Here is a 23,696-nt window from a genome sequence, read left to right as displayed (position 1 = left end):
CAGCGGTTAGAGCGTCGGTCTGTGGTCCGGAGAGACCCGGGTTCGGTTCCCGCTAAGGGCACATACTTCGGTTGCAGTTTGTCCCCGGCCCTGGTTGGTCGTGTGGGTGGCAGACACTCGATGTGTTCCTTCACGTCGATGTTTCTCTCGCTCTCTCCCTTCCTCTCTCTCCCTCCCACTCTATCTGTACAAAAAAAAATGGAAAAATATCCTCGGGTGAGGATAAAAAAAAAAAAAAAAAAGAGAGGAACATTAAAACAAACAAACAAAAAAAAAACTTTTCCAAACTATATGGATCTCCTTCACTCTTTCCCCAGGGATTCTGAAACATCCCTACAGGGATGCAGTGCCACTTGAGAAAAACTGCTCTGGTAAGCTGAGGTGGATAAAAGGGTTGAGTACTGAACTTTAGATAGAGGTGGTAAGGGAGAGATAAAGAGAAGACTAGGAAGGATAGAATGGCAGGGTAACAGGGTGAGGAGGAGGGGACCAAAGGGTTAAGGAACAAGGAAGTCTCGACCACAGACAACTAGGTCTTTTGGTTTTGGATTGTGAATAGCAGTATGAGTACAGTGATGAGGACAATAAGGAAAATATGCATTTGGTACATGGGATGATGATGATGATGTAGCTGGATAACTTGTTTGGTGAAATTAATTAACTACCACAATGACAATAGAGATATTAAGTGGTAGAAGTGGGACTTGAACCCAGTCAGTCAAGGATATCTACTGACAGAGACACCTATCTTAGATACTAGGAAACTAAAATGTGTGTGTGCGTGTGCGTGTGTGGGTATGTGGGGTGGGGGGGATATGTTAGAGAACATTACAATTTTTGTTTTGTTAATCCTCACCCGAGGATATTTTTCCATTGGTGTTTGAATAGAATGGTAGGGAGGGAGGAAGATAGAAACACTGATGTGAGAGAGACACATTGATTGGTTTCCTCCCACATGTGCCCCAGCCAAGGTGGGGATCAAATATGCAACCCAGGTATGTGCCCTAGACTGGGAATCAAACCTGCAACCTTTTGGTCCGTGAGCTAATGCTCTAACCTCAGAGCAACACCAGCCAGGGCAAAAAACCACTACAATTTTGATCCAATTGTGAAAATGTAGTTATTTACCATTTATGTCTAATTATTCTGCAAAATAATGCCTGTGACTTGATAATAAGCCCAACTTCCCTGTAAGCTTTTGGTCTAGGGATGATCTTATACCAGTCTAGATATCCTAAAGGTTTGTCTTCTCACCTTGGCCCAAACCTGGACCATAAAATTTCCTGTGGACGGAAAATAGCCTTGGAAATTAGAGACAACCTATCACTTTCTTCAGCTTTGCTCCTTTTCATGATTCCATGTCACAAATTCAACTCATACCTACAAACTATTTCCAAGCTGGCTCGGAGGCACTCACCATCCAACTTTTTCAGTTTGGGCACTCTCTTGGTTGCCTCTTCAATCCAGTTTCCCTCAGCAGAATGCTTCTCTTCCAAGGGATTGCCTACGAACACCAGGTCTTCCAGGCACGGCAGTTCTGCCAGCTTCACAAATTCAGCTACAGGTATAAAAATTCCTTCTACATTAAAATGGCAGGTTTCACTATTATGATTTTGGGGGCTAAACTCCAATATCACTGTTTGTGACTATTCAGAACCATTTGTCATTTAAGATTTTGAAGGAAGGAAGGGAAGTTAGACCATATGGAGTGATTCTCTGAAAACATCACAGAGGAGAAGGGAAAAAAGACATACCTCTTCTACCTTTATGCTAGCCTAATAGGATAAGAGGAGGAAATAAGATTTACAATAAAAAAGAACAACACATCACTCACCAGTGACAGATCTTTCCTATGCTGTTCTGCATTACATAGGCTAAGCTAAACGGTTTGTCTCTACCCATTCCCTCCCACATCTTTGAATTCTTAAAGCAACCCATTGGAGCCTCTACTGCAGAATTTATCACAATTTTATAATTATTAGCTTATAAACTAACCTTCCCCACTAAGCTGTAAACTCCTTGAGGGCAGGGACAGTGTCCTATTCAACTATGTATCTCAAGAGTCTGGCATATAGTTCATGGCACAAAATAGAGCTTTGGTCAATGCTGAATGAATAATGTGCAATGCAAAAACAAAGCAATACAGAGATCAGATAAGTTTTCCACACAAGAATGATTAAATTTAAACTGATTTCTTTCAGCATCTGGACAATTAATTTTTTCATGATTAATAGGACCAGAACCTATTCAATTAAAATCATTCTAAGTTAGTATTTAGATGTAAATTTCAAGTGTTTAGTTGAAATATAGAAAGTCCTACAGCTATTTCCCTCTGTGCTTAGAAATAAATGTCCTCATTTTTCGCCTTGTTCCCTATCGGCTATTTTCAATAAGCAGGAGGAAGAGGTCAACAGAGAGCCAGCCTCAGCTTACCCCACTCTTTCACCAGGTTGTTAGACATGTAGAGAATCTTCAGTTTCTTCATCACATGGATTCCTTTCAACTTCTCAATAAAATTGTAGGAGATCCACAGTTCTTCTAATGTGTCCCCTACTGCTTCCTGAAAAAGAAAGCAATTTGATGTACATGATTATGTTTAAGTTTTGTTCCTTCCTTATAAACATCAAGACAATGGTCTTCTGAAGGAACTGAGATCCACCTGTCCCCTGGCAGGAGAGCTGATGGCTGTGTGGGAGTTTCTGTTATTAAAAAAGCCAAGCAGAACATTCTTTTCCTCTCTTCAAACCATTTAAACTAAGAATAGGTACTGAAATCACCAACAGGGGAAATAGTAGCATTATTTTTATCACTTTTATTGAATAGTATAGCCCAGCCGGTGTGGCTCAGTGGTTGAGCGTTGACCTATGCATCAAGAGGTTACCAGTTTGATTCCTGGTCAGGGCACATACCCAGGTTATGGGCCCGATCCCCACTGCGGGGCATGTAGGAGGTGGCCAATCCATGTCTCGCTCATCAATGTTTCTATCTCTCTCCCTCTCCCTTCCTCTCTCTCTAAAATCAATAAACAAACAAAAATAATAGTATAGCTTTCAAATTACTGCCTTATATATTTTATTATTTTATTCTTATAACATTTAAGATAGGTAAAGCAAGTTATTTTATTTCTATTAAAGAGAACTTAAGCCCTGGCCGGTTTGGCTCAGCGATTAGAGCGTTGGTCCGCAGACCAGAGTCCCAGGTTTGGTTCCCGCAAAGGGCACGCACCTCGGTTGCAGTTTGTCCCTGCCCCGGTTGGGGTCGTGTGGGTGGCAACCACTTGATGTGTCTCTCTCACATCGATGTTTCTCTCTCTCTCTTCCCCCCTCTCTCCCTCCCGCTCTATCTGAAGATAAACAAACAAAAAAGTCCTCAGGTGAGGATAAAAAAAAGAGAGATTTATTGTGAAAACTTTCAAACATTAAAAAAAATTGAATTTTATAGTAAATCCTCATATATCCACCACCCAGATTCTACCATTAACATTTTACTATCCTTTCCTATCAAATATCTATCTTCCATGCAGCTATCTATCCATCTTTTTTTTTTTAATCACCCGAGGACATTTTTTTCATTTTTTGTTCAGATAGAGTGGGAGGGAGGGAGAGGAAGAGAAAGAGAGAGAGAAACATCAACGTGAAAGGGACACATCGAGTGGCCACCATGCGCACGACCAACCAAGGCGGGGGACAAACTGCAACCGAGGTACGTGCCCTTAGTGGGAACCGAACCCGGGTCTCTCTGGAACGCAGGCTGACGCTCTAACTGCTGAGCCAAACCGGCCAGGGCTCCATCTTTTTTAATGTATAAAATTCAGCTGTCTATTTAGTTTAAAACCCAAAGACTTTTCATTATAGTAAAAAAAATTATACCATACTGACTCTTTTTTTAAATTCTCACCAGAGGACATTTTTGCATTTATCTTCAGATAGAGCGGGAGGGAGAGAAGGAGGAAGAGAGAGAGAGAAACATTGATGTGAGAGAGACACATCGACTGGCTGCCACCCACACAACCCCAACCGGGGCCAAACTGCAACTGAGGTACATGTCCTTAGCGGGAACCGAACCCGGGTCTCTCTGGTCCACAGGCCGACACTCTAATCACTGAGCCAAACCAGCCAGAGCTCACACTGACTCTTAAATGATAGATATAGTCAGTTGTAGCACAAACTTCCTTCTATTATAGACATAAGACAAAATGTAGTGATTCTAAAACACAAAATAAAAATAAATAGAATGGGTTGGATGTTCAATCCTCTCTTACTCAAAAGAATTTGCCTGTGACCACAAGATAATGTCTAGAACATGGAGCCCACATCTAGTCCTGGTAAGTAACTATCCCTTCAGAAACTAGACAGAGAATAAACGTACCCTGGATAAAGACTCTTAATGCATGCATTTTCCATACTGGTGGAACCAAGGGGAGAAACTGAGAATGGAGTGCCTGAGTTAGTTGTGTGTGTCATCCCGACTCCCACAATTCATCTCAGTTTCAACTTTCTGAGTAGAAGAAAAAACAGTTTCAGAGTAAAAGAAACTTTTCAATCGGTCCATCCTGGCAACTCTTTTATCAGAACTTTGTGATTTAACCAAACCCCCTCAGCTATATTCTGATATTTTCTCCACCAAAATGATCTAATTAGTGTATCACATATGTCTTTCAGAAGAAGGCAATCAGTTTTCACATAATTCAAACTTCATTGCATGCATTTTCATTGTACTGCTTCCTCATCTATCTTACGTATCCAATTTAGAAAGAGTGAGGTAGAGGAAAAAAATACTGATTAGCCTGGTGGTGTGGCTCAGAAGTTGAGCATCAACCCATGCACCAAGAGGTCATTGGTTCAGTTCCTGGTCAGGGCACATGCCCAGGTTGTGGGCTCAATCCCCAGTGGGGGGCATGCAGGAGGCAGCTAGTCATTGTTCTCTCTCATCAATTCTCTCTCATCAATTCTCTCTCTCTCTCTGCCTTCCTCTTTCTCCAAAATAAAAAATAAATAAAATAAAATAAAATAAAAAATACTGATTAGTCCAGCCGGTGTGGCTCAGTGGTTGAGCATCAACTCACGCACCAAGAGGTTGCTAGTTTGATTCCCGGGTTATTTCCCGGTCAGGGCACATGCCCAGGTTGTGGGCCAAATCCCCAGTGGGGAACATTGAGGAGCGGTCAATCGATCTCTCTCTCCCTCTCCCTTCCTCTCTAAAATCAATAAAGAAAAAATTTTTTTAAAATACGGATTAAATACTGATTAGCCCTGGCTGGTTTGCTGAGTGGTTAGAGCATCGGCCTTTGGACCCAGGGGTTGTGGATTCAATTCTCCATCAAGGGCATATACCAGGGTTGCAGGTCATGACTCCAGGGTCCTGTGGGAGGCAATGAATCAGTGTCTTTCCCTCACATGGATGTTTCTCTTTCTCTCTCTCCCCCTCCCTCCCTTCCACTCTATCTGGAAATCAATGGAAAAATATCCTCAGGTGAGGATTTAAAAAAAAAAGTACAGATCAGAAGATTTAGGCTCAGTTCTGGGTCCTGACACTTAATTAGTATTTTTTTTTTTTTTTGTATGTGCAGATGAGGGCTCTTGGTCAATTTTCATTATAGCCAATTTGATCAATTCTCCAAATAGCCAATTTGCTGAATTTACTCTTACTGGTTTACCAAAAAATGTTTAACTATTTATAAATTATAGTAATTTGTTTAGATAGGCTAGAATTATTTTAGATAGGATAACTTTGAAGATGTCTGTAATGCTTTGTTCACTCATTTGAAATGTTAATTTAATTTCAGTTTCATTTTCAGCCGTTTGGATGTAGCATCTTTGTCATAACCAAATTTTAGTGCATTTGGGGACTCTTCTTTATTTGGAAATATGACTTTGTGTAACGAAAATTTCTTAGGCATATTGACTACAAATCCTGTATAGATTTTAAATGCTCAGGGTGTAGTTCTGTCTTTCAGTACATTTTCAATCGATTCCACTGTCTTTTGTACTTCCCTAAATATAAGAATTTGCTAGCCAACTCAATTAGATTACTATTTTTATGTTTTAATAATTGGAGAAGTGATCAGTGCCTGAAATATGAAACTGACATTTTACAAACATGTACTGACAAATCCAACAATTAGATAAAACAGCTGCAGTAACATGAGCAGCACAAAATAGAACCTTAAAGAAAATTTCAAAAGGTGTTGAAACCATTCCAAGCAACACATTTTTCTATATATTTATAAGTAGATAATAAAGACAAGATTTTGGTGAAGCAATCTGCTGAATATCAACAGTGAAACCTAGCTAAGTTTGTGTGAATCAATTCATGAAATGTGTAGTTCAGTACACTGGCCCTTTGGAGAACTGGACACTGAGTGAACAGGCATTTAGCAAATCGGTTTCCTTCTGCAAGTAAACAATTTCTCCTTAGTTTCTTACTCTGTAAAACAAGGAGGCTGGAACAATGAGAGACCACCTCACATGCATCAGGATGGCTATTGTCAAACAAACAGAAAGTAAGAAATGTTGGCAAGGATATGGAGAAACTGGAACCCTTGTGCACTTGTTGGTGGGAATGTAAAATGGTGCAGGTGTTAAAAATATATGATCCAGCAATCCCACTTCTAGGCATATACCCTAAAGAATTGAAAAAAAGGGCTTCAAAGAGATTTAGATACTCATGTTCACAGTAGCATTATTTACAATAGCAAAAAGGTGGAAACAACCCAAGTGCCATCGATGGATGAATGGATAAAAAAAATAGGGTATATACACACAACAGAATATTACTAATCCTTAAAAAGGAAACAAATTCTGATACATGCTATCATGGAGCAAACTTGTATATTGACAGTAGGAAAAACTGTACAGCTATTAATAAAGAATGCATTGCCCTGACCAGTTTGGCTCAGCGGTTAGAGCATCGGCCTGCGGTCCAGAGAGACCCGGGTTCGGTTCCCGCTAAGGGCACGTACCTCGGTTGCAGTTTGTCCCCGGCTCTGGTTGGGTCGTGTGGGTGGCAACCACTCAATGTGTCCCTTTCATGTCGATGTTTCTCTCTCTCCCTCCTACTCTATCTGAAAAAAAATAGAAAAATGTCCTCGGGTGAGGATAAAAAAAAAAAGAATGCATTAAATTTGCATGTTTTGACATGGAAGATCATTACTGAAATACAGGGATTGGCAAAAGTAGGTTTACAGTTGTGAGTACATGAAAGTTTATTCTTGTATTATTTATTTATTAATTATTGTATTATTTGCTATTATTAATCTACTTTTGCTCACCCTGTATTGAGTGAAAAATCAGAAAAAATATATTAACTTTGTGCCCTGGCCAGCTTGGCCCAGCTGTTAGAGCATCGGCCCATGGACCAAAGAGTTGCAGATTCAATTCCTGGTCAAGGGCACATACCTCAGTTGCAGGTTCAATCCCCAGCTGGGGTCAGGGTTGTGCAGGAAGCAACCAATCAATGTCTCTCTCACATTGATGTTTCTCTCTCTCACTCTCCCTCCCTCCCACTGTATCTAAAAAAAAAAAAACAATCAATGGATGAGGATTTTAAAAATTATATATATCTTAACCTTTTATATCAACAGTACAAACATATACAACATACAAACACACATGAATATACATACACACAGATATCTATTTATTTGTATTGAAACAGAAAAATATATTAAACTATACAAAACAATGCTATTCCGCCCTGGCCAGTTTGGCTCAGCGGTTAGAGCATCGGCCTGCGGTCCTGAGAGACCCGGGTTCAGTTCCCACTAAGGGCACGTACCTCGGTTGCAGTTTGTCCCCAGCCCTGGTCGGTTGTGCAGGTGGCAGCCACTCGATGTGTTCCTTTCACATCGATGTTTCTCTCTCTCTCTCTGTTCCTCTCTCTCCCTCCCACTCTACCTGAACAAAAAAAAAAATGGAAAAATGTCCTCGGGTGAGGATAAAAAAACCCCAAAACAATGCTATTCCTATTACCTCATGGAATCAGGAAGGTAGATAGAGAGAAAAAAAACTTTCACAGTGAATTTCATATTTATTAATTGCTTGATTTGTTTTTTACAATTAACATATATTACTCTTAGAATTAAAAATTTAACCTAATAGCTTTTATAATGAGTAATAAAACATATTGAGTCACTCAATAGATATTTATAGAAATGCCTACTACATGTATCAAGCACTAATGTAGATGATTATGAACAAACTGACGTGCTCATTAGGATTTGTGCACATGACAGAGAGACAGAGAGGGTGAGCGAGAGGGAGACGAACAAACGAATAAAAAATTCAGATAGTAATAAGAAAGATGAAAAAAATATATATGTAAGTGCTAAGAGTTATTGCCTAGAGAGCTATATATAGGGGTTACTTTTTTTTTTAATCCTCACCAGAGGACATTTTTTTTTTTTTTCATTTATCTTCAGATAGAGTGGGAGGGAGAGGGGAGGAGGAGAGAGAGAGAAACATCGATGCGAGAGAGAAACATCAAGTGGTTGCCACCCACATAACCCCAATTGAAGTGGGGACAAACTGCAACCGAGGTATATGCCCTCAGCGGGAACCGAACCTGGGACTCTCTGGTCCGCAGGTCGATGCTCTAACTGCTGAGCCAAACCAGCCAGGGACAGGGATTACTTTTGAGAAGGTGACATCTGAGCTAAAGTACAAAGGTCAAGGAGCCAATAATATGGAAATCTAGAGTAACAGTTTTTTAGGCAGAGGAAACAGCAAGTACAACATTCAGGTGGGAATAGACTTGGCATGGCCCACGAAGAGAAAGAAAGCCAGTAGCTGGAGATTAGCAGCTAGGAAGAAGACTAATATGAAATGAGATCCGGGAGGAAGGCAGAAGCCAGATCACATATACAAATGGGCTTATAGTGTACCTTAATAGTCAATTTTCCAGTAGTTTTAAACAGACCCCTTTCATTCTATTTAACATTCCATGTTTCACAGATTAGAGTGGTCATGTGTAACTTATTATTTAAATCATACTATGAGACTGATGTGCGTAGATGAATAAATCAGTTAGTATGTGAACCTATTTGAAGCCCAGCATCTGTATCCCTATGCTAATTCATTTCTCTTTGGTCTATACATAAGTAGTAAAGCTTTAGGATTGGTAAAATGTTGTTTTTGTGTATGTATGATGTATGTATACACACAAACATATACACACACCCTGGAAAGAAAACCGACTCTTGGGTGTTATTAATAGTCTATAGAGCCCTGGCTGGTTTATCTCAGCGGTTAGAGCATTGGCCTGCGGTCCAGAGAGACCCGGGTTCGGTTCCCGCTAAGGTCATGTACCTCGGTTGCGGTTTGTCCCCGACCCGCAGGAGGCAGCCACTCGATGTGTCCCTTTCACAACGATGTTTCTCTCTCTCTCTCTTCATCTCTCTCCCTCCCACTCAATCTGAACAAAAAGTGGAAAAATGTCAAGTGAGAATAAAAAAAATAAAAATAAATAAAAATTGGGAGGGGGTGCATTTATTTGTAAATTCTTCCTTTACAGATAATTCAAAATCATATTCAGCCTGAAGTATAATAAATTCTAAATTTTTGTAGTATAATTTAAAATTTTATTTATTATGACTGTCCATATATTTCGCACTTTACCATCTAACACTCTGAGAATGTAGAGAAAGCAAAAATATCTTTAAATATACCAATCATTTAGTTTGTCCCCAGCCCTGGTTGGTCATACGGATGGCAGCCACTCAATGTGTCCCTTTCATGTCGATGTTTCTTTCTCTCTCTCTCTCTTCCTACCACTCTACCTGAACAAAAAATGGAAAAATGTCCTCGGGTGAGGATAAAAAAAAAAAAAAAAAGAATATAACCTCTAAGAATTTCCAAGCATTTTATAAATTCATTAGTAAAACTTTATGTGAGTAAGTAGACATGTAGAAATGGGAATATTATTCATATAATTCAAGATGATTCCAAAATTGCCGCTCTGAACACTAACCCTATTTAGGCAGTACAGCTGGTTCCTGTAATGGGCAATGGCCATTTTAGCCTGTCTCATCTTAGGATTGTTGGGAAGCACTGCAGTTTCAACCCCACTGGCTTTTATGAAGCACAGCTAGACTTACTGGGGGGTGGGGAAGAAAGCCAGAGTCGTTAAAAAAATTTCAGAATGTTTATGAATTCAACAATAAATACTTTTTAAAAAATTTAATGTTTTTTGGGAACAGATACAAGAAAAATAAATTAGCTTCATCTTTCCTGAAATTTCCTACTATTACAATATTGTTCTATTTAAGCTTCCTTGAAAGAAAATTCAAATGGCCAATAAATATATAAATAAAACTACATAGTCCACTTCACTCCACTGTCAAAAACTTGAAAGAGTTTTAAAGTCCAAGGTTGGTAAGGGGAAATAGGAACCCTCATTCATTACTGGTGGGAGCATAAACTGTTACAAATTTTCCGAATGGTAACTTGATGAAATCAAGTCACAAAAGCCTTAAAATAAATTCGTATCTTTTGACCCAGCAATTCCATTTCAAGGAATTTTTCCAAGGAGTTATTCATTAATGTGTGCAAAAATATAGCTAAAAGGAGATTCATAACAGCATTGATTATAACTCCAAACTGGAAATAAGTAATGAATAATAAATAACTGATTTAATAAATCAATAAAATAGAATAGCATGCTGTCATTACAAAGAGGTATGGCTGAAAATTATTTTAAAAACTTAAGTCACACCCTCTGATTAGAAACCTCCAATGGCTGCCCTGGCCAGTTTGGCTCAACCATTAGAGCATCAGCCTGCGGACTGAAAGGTGTCGGGTTTGATCCCCAGCCCGGGTCAGGATCACGCAGGAGGTAACCAATTGATGTGTCTCTCTCACATCGATGTTTCTCTCTCTCTGCCTCCCTTCCACTTTCTCCAAAAAAATCAATGGAAAAACATCCTTGAGTGAGGATTAATTAAAAAAAAAAATTAAAAAATAAAAACCTCCAATGGCTTTGCAAGCCAATTGGGAAAAAATCTAAAATCTTATGACCTATAAGGCCCAGTGTGGCCTCCTGGTCCCAGGCTCACTCACCAACTTCATTGAGGACAATTCTCCCTTCCTCATTCAACTTACTCAGGCATACCAAGCAGCTTCAATTTCAGAACACTTGCACTTGCTGTCCTCAGCATGGAATGCTTATCCCTTGGTCAGCTCTATAGCCTACATCCTCTCTTCCAGAGAGGACTTCCCATCAATTTATGTTCTCTTATATGCCTCATTTTTCTTCACTCCATTCATCACCACCTTATGTATTATAAAATTATTTTCTAGTGTGTCTTCCCCCACTGTAATGTAAGTTCTATGAGAGCAAGAACTTTGTTTTATACTCATTCTGTTGTATTTCTAGTGCCTAGAACAGCACCTGGCTTAAAGCAGACATTCAGGAAATATTACTGAACGAATTTGTTGAATGAATGAGTGACACAGGAAACGATCTTTACATATTAGGCATAAAAAGAGATGCAAAACAATACATAGAGTGTGATTTAATTCTCTACATACCCATTGAACAAGAGGAAAAAAGGCAAGGAAGATGTCAATACAATGTTAGTATTTAAATTGTGAATGGTTTATAGGTACTTTTTATAGTTGCTTTCCTACTTTGTAGTTTCTGCAATGGACAAGTATAATTTTTATACTAAGAAAAAAGTGGGTTTTTTTTAAAGTAATAAATAGCAACCTACCAGTCCATTTAAGTTCTTTATGTTGTTTCTTCCTAAAGACAATATCCTCAAGTTTTCTGTATTGGAAAAAAAGCAATTTTTGGTTTATGAGAATCATATTACACAACTGTAAATCTAGTATAATAAAGCTTTAATAAATGTTATATAATAAATATCCTTGTACAAAAGTAAGTAAGGCTGTATTAAAAAAAAGTGATAATCAAGTGGAAATAACATTGACCTATCATGTAAGGTAAACACTACAATAATAATTTCACATCATGCCAATATTAAATTAAAAATTGTTAGCTACTTAAAATGCATGGTCTTAAACTGCTGGCTAGTAAAAATACTAGATAAAATAAGAGTAAAGAGGATTTGAACTTTAGATTTGACAGCATATAGTATTTCAGATCTCTTATTGTATAAGGACTCACACTAAAAAAAAAAAATTTATGTATAATACACCCACTCCACAAAGGATTAGAAGTGAAATAAAATGAATTAGTATTTTAAATATCTTTTGCTTTCAATTTTAAATAATTAGATTGTGATTTGGTTTAAAAGATAACTATTTGTATTTTTATGAGGCTGTATCTATTTGTATATCTATAGGCTATTTCTGGAAGAGAAAAAAGAAAGAAGAAGCAATGGTTGCTTTGGGGGAGGAACTGAGAGTATATGGTCAGAGCAATACTTAATTTTCATTGTAACCTCTTTTGAACTATTTGCATAAAACTATGTGTATGTATTATTTTTAAAAATTAAAAAAATGATTTCTAGCCCAGCTGGTGTGGCTCAGTGGATTGAGCATCGTCCAATGGACTGAGAGGTCCTAGTCTGATTCCTGGTCAGGGGTCAGGGCACATGCCCAGGGTTGTGGGCTCGATCCCCAATGGGGGGCGTGCAGGAGGCAGCCAATCGATGTTTCTGTCTCACGTAGATGTTTCTCTCTCTCGCTAAAAAATCAATAAAAGAAATTTTTTTAAAAAAGATTTCTGGTAAAATACAGGAGATTTCATTTCTATTCTAAAAAACTACTGTGATTACTTGTGCATGTTATACATTTAGTTTTCACAACTTAAACTTCTATAACTATACTGTCCAATATGCTAGTTATTAGTCACATGGCTATTTAATGTAATTAAAATTAAATACAATTAAAATTCAGTTTTTCAGTCACACTAGCCTCATATCAAGAATTTAATAGCTGTGTAAAGGTAGTAGCTACTGTTTTGGGACTGTGCAAACACTTCTATTGGATAGTACTGTTCTATAAAATCCATAAATTAATGGTTAAGAATACAAATCTGCCTGGGACCAGTTTGGCTCAGCAGTTAGAGCGTCAGCCCGTGGACCAAGAAGTCCCGGGTTTGATTCCAGCCAAGGGCACGTACCTCAGTTGCGGTTCATCCGTCCCCGGCCCCATCGAGGTCATGTGGGAGGCAGCCAATCAATGTGTCTCTCTCACATTGATGTTTCTCTCTCTCTTTGTATTTCTCTCTCTCCCTCCAACTCTATCTCAAGATATTTGAAAAAAATATCCTCGGGTGAGGATTTAAAAAGATAAATAAATAAAAAGAATACAAATCTGCCCAGCCGGTGCGGCTCAGTTAACTGAGCATCGTCCCATGGATTGAGAGGTTCTGGTTCGGTTCCCAGTCAGGGTTTAGGCCAGGTTTCGGGCTGGATCCCCGGTTGGGGACATGCAGGAGGCAGCCAATTGATGCATCTCTTGCATCAATGTTTCTGTCTCTCCCTTCCTCTCTAAAATATCAATAAAAACATTAAAAAAAAATTTTAAGAATACAAATCCAATTAATTGAGTTACAATCCCAACTGTCTAGGGAAGCAACCAAAGCTCTTTGAATCTCAGTTTCCTCATATGTAAAATAAGGAAATAGAGTATCTATTTTATAAGCACATAAGGACTGAGATAATTGTCTAAAAAATTTAGACTAATGCCTAATCCATGGTAAATATACAATGAATGGGGGGGAGGTGTTTGTCTCAGGCATATATAGTTATATAAACTTAGGTTTCTCTTATGAGAAACATTTAACTTTCAGAACAAGGAATTTTAAAGAGTGATCTAATTCATGCAAAATGGTTTAACTACTGAAACAGAACCCCACGTTATGGGCTGAAATGAATCCCACCAAAATTTATATGTTGAAGTTCTACCCCCCAGCACCTCAGAATGTACCTCTATTTGGAGATAGGGCCTTTAAAGAGGTAATTAAGCCCCGGCCGGTTTGGCTCAGCAGTTAGAGCATTGGCCCACGGACCAGAGAGGCCCAGGTTCGGTTCCCGCTAAGGGCACGTACCTTGGTTGCAGTTTTTCCCCGGCCCTAGTTGGGGTTGTGTGGGTGGCAACTGGTCAATGTTTGTCTCTCTCTCTTCCTCCCTCTTTCCCTCCAGCTCTGTCTGGAGATAAACGCAAAAATGTCCTCGGGTGAGAACAAAGGAAAAAAAAAATTTTTTTTAAAAAGAGGTAATTAAGGTAAAATGAGATCATTTTAGGTAAAATTCAATATGACTGGTGCCCTTATAAGAGGAGATAGGACACAGACAGAAACAAAGGAAAGACCATGTGAAGACAAAGGGAAAGATGGTCATCTACAAGCCAAGAAGAGAAGCCTCAGACGAAATCAGTCCTGCTGACACTTGGATCTCAGACTTCTAGCCTCCACAGCTGTGAGAAAATAAATTCGTCATTTAAGCCACCCAATTTGTGGGATTTATTTTTTTGTTGTTGTTCAGATAGAGCAGGAGGGAGAGAGAGAAAGAGAGAGAGAGAGAGAGAGAAACATCGATGTGAAGGGACACATCGAGTGGCTGCCACCCGCACGACCAACCAGGGCCGGGGACAAACTGCAACCTAGGTACATGCCCTTAGCGGGAACCGAACCCGGGTCTCTCTGTACCGCAGGCCGACGCTCCAACCGCTGAGCCAAACCGGCCAGGGCAATTTGTGGGATTTATTATGGCAGCCTTAGCAAACCAATAAATCCACATAACTATAAATGTGTGAAAACTAAATATTTAAGAAAATCACAATTATTCTTTAAAGTTTCTTTATATGGAAAAATTACCACTTTTTTCCCTATTTTGAGCAGGATAAAACGCTTATTCAAAAAGTTATTCAGCCCTGGCCAGTAGCTCAGTGGTTAGAGCATTGGCCCATGCACTGAAGGGTCATGGGTTTGATTCCCAGTCAAGGACACCTACCTGGGTTACAGGTTTGAAACCCGGCCCCAGTCAGGGCATGTGAAAGAGGCAACCAATCAATGTGTCTCTCTCACATTCATGTTTCTCTCTCCCTTCCCCGGCCCAACTCTCTAAAAATCAATGGAAAAAATATCTTCAGGTGAGGATTAACTAAGAAAAAAAAAAAAAGTTACTCATTCAATACATAATTATTGAGCATCTACTATATGTCAGGAACAGCACTAAGCACTTGTAACATAACAGTAAATAATACAGATAACAATCTGTCACAGAGCTAACATTCAACAGATAGTAAATATATTCGACAATGACAAGTATAAAAGAAAAAAGAAAGCAGATCAAAGAAATGAAAACAGTCCCGTCTGGTGTGGCTCAGTGGTTGAGTGTGGACCCATGCACCAAGAGGTTGCAGGTTCGATTCCCAGCCAGGACACCCATGCCCAGGTTGTGGGCCAAATCCCCAGTGGGGGGCATGCAGAAGGCAGAAAATCGATGTTCTCTCTCATTGATGTTTCTATCTCTCTCTCCTTCTAATTTCTTCTCTCTCTAAAATCAATAAAGAAAAAAAATTTCAAAAAATTGAAAACAGAGTTGGGAGCAATCCACATTTTAGTTAGATGGTGGCTTCTAAGTAAGGACTCAAGGAAGTGAGGCAGCTAGCCATGAGGATATCTGGAGGAAGAACATTTACAGGCAAAGAGAACTTCAAGTGTAAAGGTTTTCAGACAGGACCACATTATAAGTGTTCACAAAACACAAGAAGCTAGCTGAGAGAATGAGAGCAAAGTGATAGGAGATTAAATTAGAAATAGGTCTTTTATTGAGGATGTATGAGGAGGAGTCAAGAAATTACTAAGGAGTTTGGCCTGAGCAATTGGAAGAACGGAGTTTTCACAGAGGAAGGATATTAAGACTTACTTTTGAACATATGAAATATGAGATGTCTACTAGACATCTAAAGGAAATATCAGGCAACATTGTGTGAATCTGGAGGTCAGAGGAGACACCTGGGCTAGAGATATAAATTGGGGGGCCATCAGCATATAGATGATAAAGCCATGATATGGAAGAGATAACCAATCTAGAGAGTAGGTGAAGATAGAAAAGAGAAGAGATCTAAAAACTGAGTCCTGGGGTACTCCAACATTTTAAAGTTGGGGACATGAGACTGGGAAGAAGTAGCCAGAAAGTTAGGAGGAAATCAGGAGGGTATAGTGTCCAAGAAGCCAAATACTGAAATTTCTTCAAAGAGGAAAGAAATTGTCCATGTCAAAATACGCTAATAGGTCAAACTAAGATAAGGACTGATAAACGACCTCAGAAATTGGAGATAACAAATATATGCAACTTTTCAATGATAATATCCAACCTAACATATAAAAACTCCTTTTTAAAAAGTACACATGAAAGCGGTACCAAAAGGCTAAAAAGACCTTATTTATTGCTGTATAGGGAAATAAATTATAATATCAAAGTTAATAGATTAGGTGTTCTAGCCCTGGCCGGTTTGGCTCAGCGGTTAGAGCGTTGGCCCACAGACCAGAAAGTCCCGGGTTCAATTCCCACTAAGGGTATGTACCTTGGTTGCAGTTTCTCCCCGGCCCCGGTTGGGGTTGTGTGGGTGAGAGCCAGTCGATGTGTCTCTCTCACATCAATGTTTCTCTCTCTCTCGTCCTCCCTCCCTCTCTCCCTCCTGCTCTATCTGAAGATAAATGCAAAAAAAAAAAAAAAAGATTAAGTGTTCTAACATAACACAATTATATATTTTCCATAGTTTATATGCTGCAAAAGTAGAACACCCTTAGAAGGAAAACACTTTTTCTTTATACAAGGTCCTGAAATTTTTTAAGTGTCTTACAGTTATGTTTATTTATTTAGTATACTATTTTTACCAAAGATACAAGACAACAAAATTTATTTTCTAATTTATTTATTTATTTTTTATCCTCACCTGAGGACATTTTTGCATTTATCTTCAGATAGAGCAGGAGGGAGAGAGAGAGGAAGAGAGAGAGAAATATCGATGTGAGAGAGACATATCGACCGGTTGCCACCCAAACAACCCCAACCAGGGCCGGGGACAAACTGCAACCAAGGTTCGTGCCCTCAGAAGGAACCGAACCCGAGTCTCTCTGGTCCACGGGCCTACGCTCTAACCGCTGAGCCAAACCGGCCAGAGCTATTTTCTAATTTTTAATGTGAGATTATTAATATTTACATTGTATAGCTTTTTAGTCACGGTTTTGAACATAGTGATGCCATGCAGTTTTCCAGTCACAGTTTTGGTACAATAAATACAAATTGCTATAGGGTTATTCTGCCTTGTAAAGCCCCTGTTAAACAGGAACAGCTATGTATTTCATATCCTCTCACCATAGCAAAACAGGTAAGACTACAGTGCTCGTGACGGGAAAGGGGTGGGAGGCGATCTAGAGTCATCTATTCAATCCTTCATATGGATCAGTTGGCTTCTTTCTGCTTCCTAGTCCCAGGTAAAGTGTATTTCCTGGCCAGAGACTGCAGAAGTACCACTTGTTACAAACAGAACTAAAAGGAGATGAGTCAAGTAGAGCAAATAAATGGTACAAATGCCTACGTTCTCTCATTCCTTGTCTATATCAGACATCAATAACTGATCACAGTGCTCTTTTCCATGAATTTTGGGAACTCTTTTTAATACAATTTTCCTAAGAGTCACTCTCAATTGGCCAAAGTTAGAATATGAGTTAAAATGCACTGCCAGTCCTATATAGGTATCCATTTTCACTATTGTCATAGTCATGGTTTTATGAAAAGAAAAGCACGTTATCTGTACTGACAAATATTATCAATTTGTCTCACTTAAGCAAGTTATTTCGATTACAGACAAAGCAAAAAATAAAATAAAACATCTCAATTTTGTTGTTGTTGTTAATCCTCACCTGAGGATATTTTTTCCATTGATTTTTAGATAGTGGGAGGGAGGGAGGGAAGGAGGGAGGAAGGGAGGGAGGGAGGGGGAGAGAGAGAGGAACACTGCTGTGAGAGAAACACATTGATTGGTTGCCTCCCACACGCACCCAAATGGGGCAGGGATCAAACATACAACCAGGTATGTGCCCTTTACTGGGAATTGAATCCTCGACCCCTCCGTCTAAGAGCCAACACTCTAACCACTAAGCCAAACCGGCCAGGGCAAACATCTCACATTTTTTAATGAGTCACTGAAAAATTGGAATAGATTGAGTCCTTATGCACAGTTCTAATAGAAAACACTTCCTCTCCAGCACTATATAAGGTACTGGGAAAGATGGAGATTTGGAATAGAAGATAACAAGATTAATAAAATATGATGCTTGCCCCCAAGTTCATTATGTAAAGACACAGAATATTTCTCACTAACTATGAAAATGACTAATATTTCTTGAGCATTTATATGTACCAGGCACTATTCTAAGTCTTTCATATATACTAACTCATTTATTATTCACAACACTTATGAAGTAGGTAATTATTATTATAATCTAAGATAGTCTGTTGTAAATATTTGTAAAGAAGGAATAATTATGATGATATGAGATTAGAGAAGTCTTTAGAGGGAGAAATGACATTTAAACTTATTCTTAATTTTAATTTTGTCCTTTGTAGGATTTTCCTGTTAGAGGAAGGGGCTGTTCTCAATGAAAAGCATTGCATTAACAAGTGCACAGTGATAAAAAAATAATGTGTTTGGGCGTGAATAGGGTGGTACAAACTTTTAGATGACTTTGAAAGCAACATTAAGGCATTTATTTGGTCTTTACTAGGCAAAGGGGAGCCATTAAAGATCTCTGATCTAGAGAAATGATAATAAAAAATAACATTTTTTGTTAAAAATATGGTTTTATTTATTTGTTTGTTTATTTATTTATTTTTATTTATTTATTTTTTATTTTAGAGAGGAAGAGAGAGAGAAACAGCCATGTGAGAGTATAACATTGATTGGCTGCTTCCTGCAACCCTCTACTGGGGAGATTCAGTCCAAAACCCAGGCAGGTGCCCTGACCAGGAATTGAACAGGTGACCTTTTGGTGCATAGGATGATGCTCAACCAACTGAACCATACTGGCCAAGGCGAGAATAATATTTTTAGAAAGAAAACTGGTATCAGTGCTGGAGGTCAACTGAAGAGCAGAAAGATAAGAGACAAGGAGATCAACTTAGGAGGCTTTTTCAAGTCTTTTTTTTTTTTCTTTATTGATTTTAAAAAGAGAGGGAGAGAGAGAGAAACATAGATAAGAGAGAGAACATCGCCCTGGCCGGTTTGGCTCAGCAGTTGGAGCATTGGCCTACGGTCCAGAGAGACCCGGTGAATATGGCTCAGTGGTTGAGCATCGACTCATGCACCAAGAAGTAACTGGTTCGATTCCCAGTCAGGGCACATGCCCAGGTTGTGAGCCAAATCCTCAGTGGGGGGCATGCAGGAGGTGGCCAATCAACGTTCCTATCTTTCTCTCCCTCTCCCTTCCTCTCTATAAAAATCAATAAAGAAAAAAAAAAAGTTTAATTAAAAAATTTGTCCTGGACGGTTTGGCTCAGTGATTAGAGTGCCGGCCTGCGGTCCAGAGAGACCTGGGTTCGGTTCCTGCTAAGAGCGCATACCTCGGTTGCAGTTTGTCCCCGGCCCTGGTTGGGCCGTGCGAGTGGCAGCCACTCGATGTGTCCCTTTCACGTCGATGTTTCTCTCTCTCTCTCTTCCTCTCTCTCCCTCCCCTTCTATCTGAACAAAAAATGGAAAAAAATGTCCTCAAATGAGGGAAAAAAATTTAGAAAATTTATACTGTAATCTATGCTAAAAAGGTAAATGCTGTTTAACCAACTTTATTCCAATTCATAATGTATATGTGTATATTTGATATGTGTATTCATATGAATACATATATGTACTGAATGATAGATTCAAATATATCTTACTGTGGGAAGTGGTCAAAAACACTTGATAGATCAAAGTTACAACTAAACTACAGAACAACTATCATTCAAAACTGCCTGAAATCAAGCTGAATGGAAGTCCTACAACTACGGAATTAAAGCAGCAGCCACATCCAGACTGGTGCCCCGCTCAGGGTTCCAGTGCCAGGAAGAGAATCCCCATAACTTCTGGCTGGAAAAACCAGCGGGAACTGAGGCTCAGGGAGGCTGAGGCGGCTGGAGCCCCAGGCAGCTCCTTAAAGGGCCCGCGCACAGACTTGTTGGACTCTCTCCCTCTGAGCTTGGAGGGGAGGCAGCTTGAAGGGCACCAGAGACATACAGGGAAGAACTAAGCTGTTTGGCGTGAGGAGGCTTTCTCCGGGACAAACCAGCTATCAGAGGCCTTTGTTCCTTTGGTGAGCCCTTCCCTGGGGCGGCAGACAGCCACCGTATCAGCTGCTGTATCTGGGACTCCAGCAACCTGGCTCACACTGGTAGCCCCGCCCTGGTGACTCCCTGAGACCCCGCCCCGCCCCACCCAACTTTCAGGTCCACCCAAGCTGTTGCCACTTGCTTAACCATAGGATTGGCCTGTCGTGGATCCTGCTTCAGTTTTTTCTAAATTCTTTCAAATGAGCAGCATCTAGTCTCAGCGAGCTCCATACCTCTTGTTAAGTAATACACAGAAATAAACACAGGGAAGCAGCCAAAATGAGGAGACAAAGAAACAGGTCCCAAATGAAAGAACAGAACAAAACCCCAAGAAAAGAACTAAGCGAAATGAAGATAAGCAACCTAACAGATGCTGAGTTCAAAATACTGCTTATAAGGATGCTCAGTGAACTTAGTGAGGGCCTCAATAGCATAAAAAAGGACCAGTCAGAAATTATGGATGCAGTCAGAATTGAAGGAGGCATTAACTGAAATAAAGAATAATTTACACAGCTTCAATAGCAGAGTACGTAAATCCAAGAAGCAAACCATCGATTTGGAATATAAGGAATCAGAACAGCAAAAAGAAAAAAGAATCCAAAAAAAATGAGGATAGTGTAAGGAGCCTCTGGGACAACTTCAAGCGTGCCAACATTCGCATCTTGGGGGTGGCAGAAGGAGAAGAGCGAGAACAAGAAATCGAAAACCTGTTTGAAGCAATAATGGCAGAAAACTTTCCTAACTTGGTGAAGGAAACAGACACACAAGTCCAAGAAGCAGAGAGAGTCCCAAACAAGATGAACCCCAAGAGGCCCACACCAAGACACATCATCATCAAAATGCAAAAGGTTCAGGACAAAGAGAGGATCTTAAAAGCAGCAAGAGACAGGCAGCTAGTTACCTACAAGGGAGTTCCCATAAGGCTGTCAGCTGATTTCTCAAAAGAAACTTTGCAGGCCAGAAGGGAGTGGCAAGAAATATTCAGAGTGATGAAAAGCAAGAACCTACAACCAAGATTACTCTATCCTGCAAAGCTGTCATTTAGAATCGATGGCCATATCAAGACTTTCCCAGACAAGAAAAAGTTAAAGGAGTTCATCACCACCAAACCGTTATTATATGAAATGATGAAGGGTCTTTTTGAAGAAAAAGATAAAATATATGAACAAACAAAATGGCAATGAATACATATCTATCGACAATGGAATCTACAAACAAAATGAACAGGTAGAACAGAAACATTCTCATAGATACAGAGAACATTTTGTTGGTTGCCAGATGGGAGGGTTGGGGGAATGGGTGAAAAAGGTGAAGGGATTAAGAAGCACAAATTCATTGCTAGACTGACAAACCTCAAAGGGAAAGGGGTCGGGAGGGTGGGAAGAAATAAACCAAAGAACTTATATGCATAACCAATGGACACAGACAATAGTGTGGGAAAAGGCGGGAGGGGGCGGGAGTGGGGAGGAGGGGGTCAATGGGGGAAAAATATGGAACATCTACAATACATTTTACATTCAACAATAAAGATTTAAAAAACAACAACAACAACAAAACACTTGATAAACACCATCTAAGGGGGAGATGATTGGAGTCTAAATTAAAGCTGTAACTCCTGGAAATGAAAAAGCAACATATTATTTGATAACTCTTTCAAAGAGTAGAGTTAACAGGAGTTAGCGATGAACTCGGATATAGGGTGTGAATGAAGTAAAGGGGGAATTATGGTAGGCTAAATTATGGCTTACCAAAAGATACCTACATCCTAATCCCTGGAACCTATGAATGTTGTCTTATATGGGAAATAAGTACTTTGCAGATGTGAATAAATTAGGGATCTTAATATAGCGAGAGTATCGTCAATTATCCAGGTGTTCCCTAAATGGAACCACAAGTCTCCTCAAAAGAGAAAGACAACACAGACAAAAGAAGAGAAGGCAATATGACCATAGAAGCAGAGATTGGAGTGATGTAGTCACAAGCCAAGGAATGTTGCAGCTATTAGAATCTAGAAGAGGCAAAGAACAGATTCTCCCCAAAGCCTCTCAGTAAACTGATTTCAGACTGCTGGCTTCCAGAACTGTGAGGGAATAAATTTCTGTTATTTTAAGCGATCAACTTGCAATCATCATAGGAAACTAGCATAAGAGTCAGAGGCCTTGGCAACTGGGTAGGTGGTGATGTAACTAACAAACATAAGGAGCAGAGGAAAAACAAGGATGGTGAGAAATTAAATATTAAATATAACTAATATGAAACACAAGACAAATCTGAGCAAAAAATATATAACAGCCCTGGCTGGTTTGGCTCAGCAGTTGGAGCACTGGCCTGCGGACCAGAAAGTCCTGGGTTCAGTTCCCGCTAGGGGCACGTACCAAAAAAAAAAATATATATATCTATATATACACACACACACACACACACACACACACACAAATCTGATTTTTATTTACGATAGCTCAATTCTAAGTCTATAAAAGCTTTAAAATATATTTAAAATGTTCAGATTTCATGTATCTGTAATTTTCTTTGGATAATCAAACTTAAGATAAATGATTTATATATTCTCTCTGTCATCTGACAATTACTGTGGTTAAAACAGGTGCTGGCTTCTGGGATTATATAGTGTCTCTGGAATGTTTATTCTAATAACTAGAAAATCCAAGAATCATCTGTTATTGTAGATCACTTACTTAAGCCATTCAGGTTGGCAATTTTTTCAATGCAGTTTGTAGACAGTGAAAGCTTCCTAAAAAGAACAAAGGAAAACTTGAATTAATATGAAAAAAATTTAAATGGTATATCAGAAATTATTTCTCTAGTGCCCACAGGAGATGATATTTAAGTTATACTTCCTTTGGAATTCTTCTTTTTCCCTTCAGACTTGGCATGTATTCCTTCATTTTGAAATCTTCATAGTTTTTTCTGATTATAAAAGTTAATACATACTCATTATAGAAAATTCCAAGAAAACCTTTTTGAGGGCAATTTGGTATTATCTATTGAATATTTTAATGTGCCCGGCTGGTGTGGCTCAGTGGTTAAGCATTGACCCATACACCCAGAGGTCTCCGGTTTGATTCCTGGTCAGGGCACATGCCCAGGTTGTGAGCCAAATCCCCTGTGGGGGGCATACAGGAGGCAGCCAATCAATGTTCTCTCTCATCAATGTTTCTATCTCTCTCACCTTCTCCCTTCCTCTCTCTCTCTCTAAAATCAATAAAGAAAAAAATTATAATAAAATAAAAAAATATTTTAATGCATGTGTTCTTTGACCCAGTAATTCATTTCTAGGATACATCCTATTGAAATACTAATGCAAATGCCCAAAGTTATATGAATTATTATTGACTGTATTATTGTAATAACAAAAAAATGGGTAGCCCTGGCTGGTTTGGCTAAGCAGCTGGAGCGTTGG

The 23,696-nt window shown here is 39.2% G+C and overlaps 1 protein-coding gene across 1 annotated transcript in view; it reads right to left on the bottom strand.

Annotated features, from left to right (window-relative positions):
• The window catches only part of DNAL1 (dynein axonemal light chain 1), a 40,456-nt gene that overhangs the window by 5,684 nt on the left and 11,076 nt on the right, over positions 1 to 23,696 (bottom strand). Inside the window, exons 4-7 of the mRNA XM_036271632.1 lie at positions 22,972 to 23,027; positions 11,708 to 11,763; positions 2,434 to 2,560; positions 1,418 to 1,558 (exon numbers count right to left, since the gene is read on the bottom strand). Coding sequence (XP_036127525.1) covers positions 1,418 to 1,558; positions 2,434 to 2,560; positions 11,708 to 11,763; positions 22,972 to 23,027 — 380 coding nt within the window. The remainder of the gene's footprint in view (positions 1 to 1,417; positions 1,559 to 2,433; positions 2,561 to 11,707; positions 11,764 to 22,971; positions 23,028 to 23,696) is intronic.

The sequence above is a fragment of the Molossus molossus genome, unplaced genomic scaffold, assembly GCF_014108415.1.
Source record: "Molossus molossus isolate mMolMol1 unplaced genomic scaffold, mMolMol1.p scaffold_m16_p_1, whole genome shotgun sequence".
Classification (NCBI taxonomy): domain Eukaryota; kingdom Metazoa; phylum Chordata; class Mammalia; order Chiroptera; family Molossidae; genus Molossus; species Molossus molossus.
The sequence above is the reverse complement of the archived record's forward strand: the minus strand, read 5'-3'. Positions and strand labels throughout refer to the sequence as shown.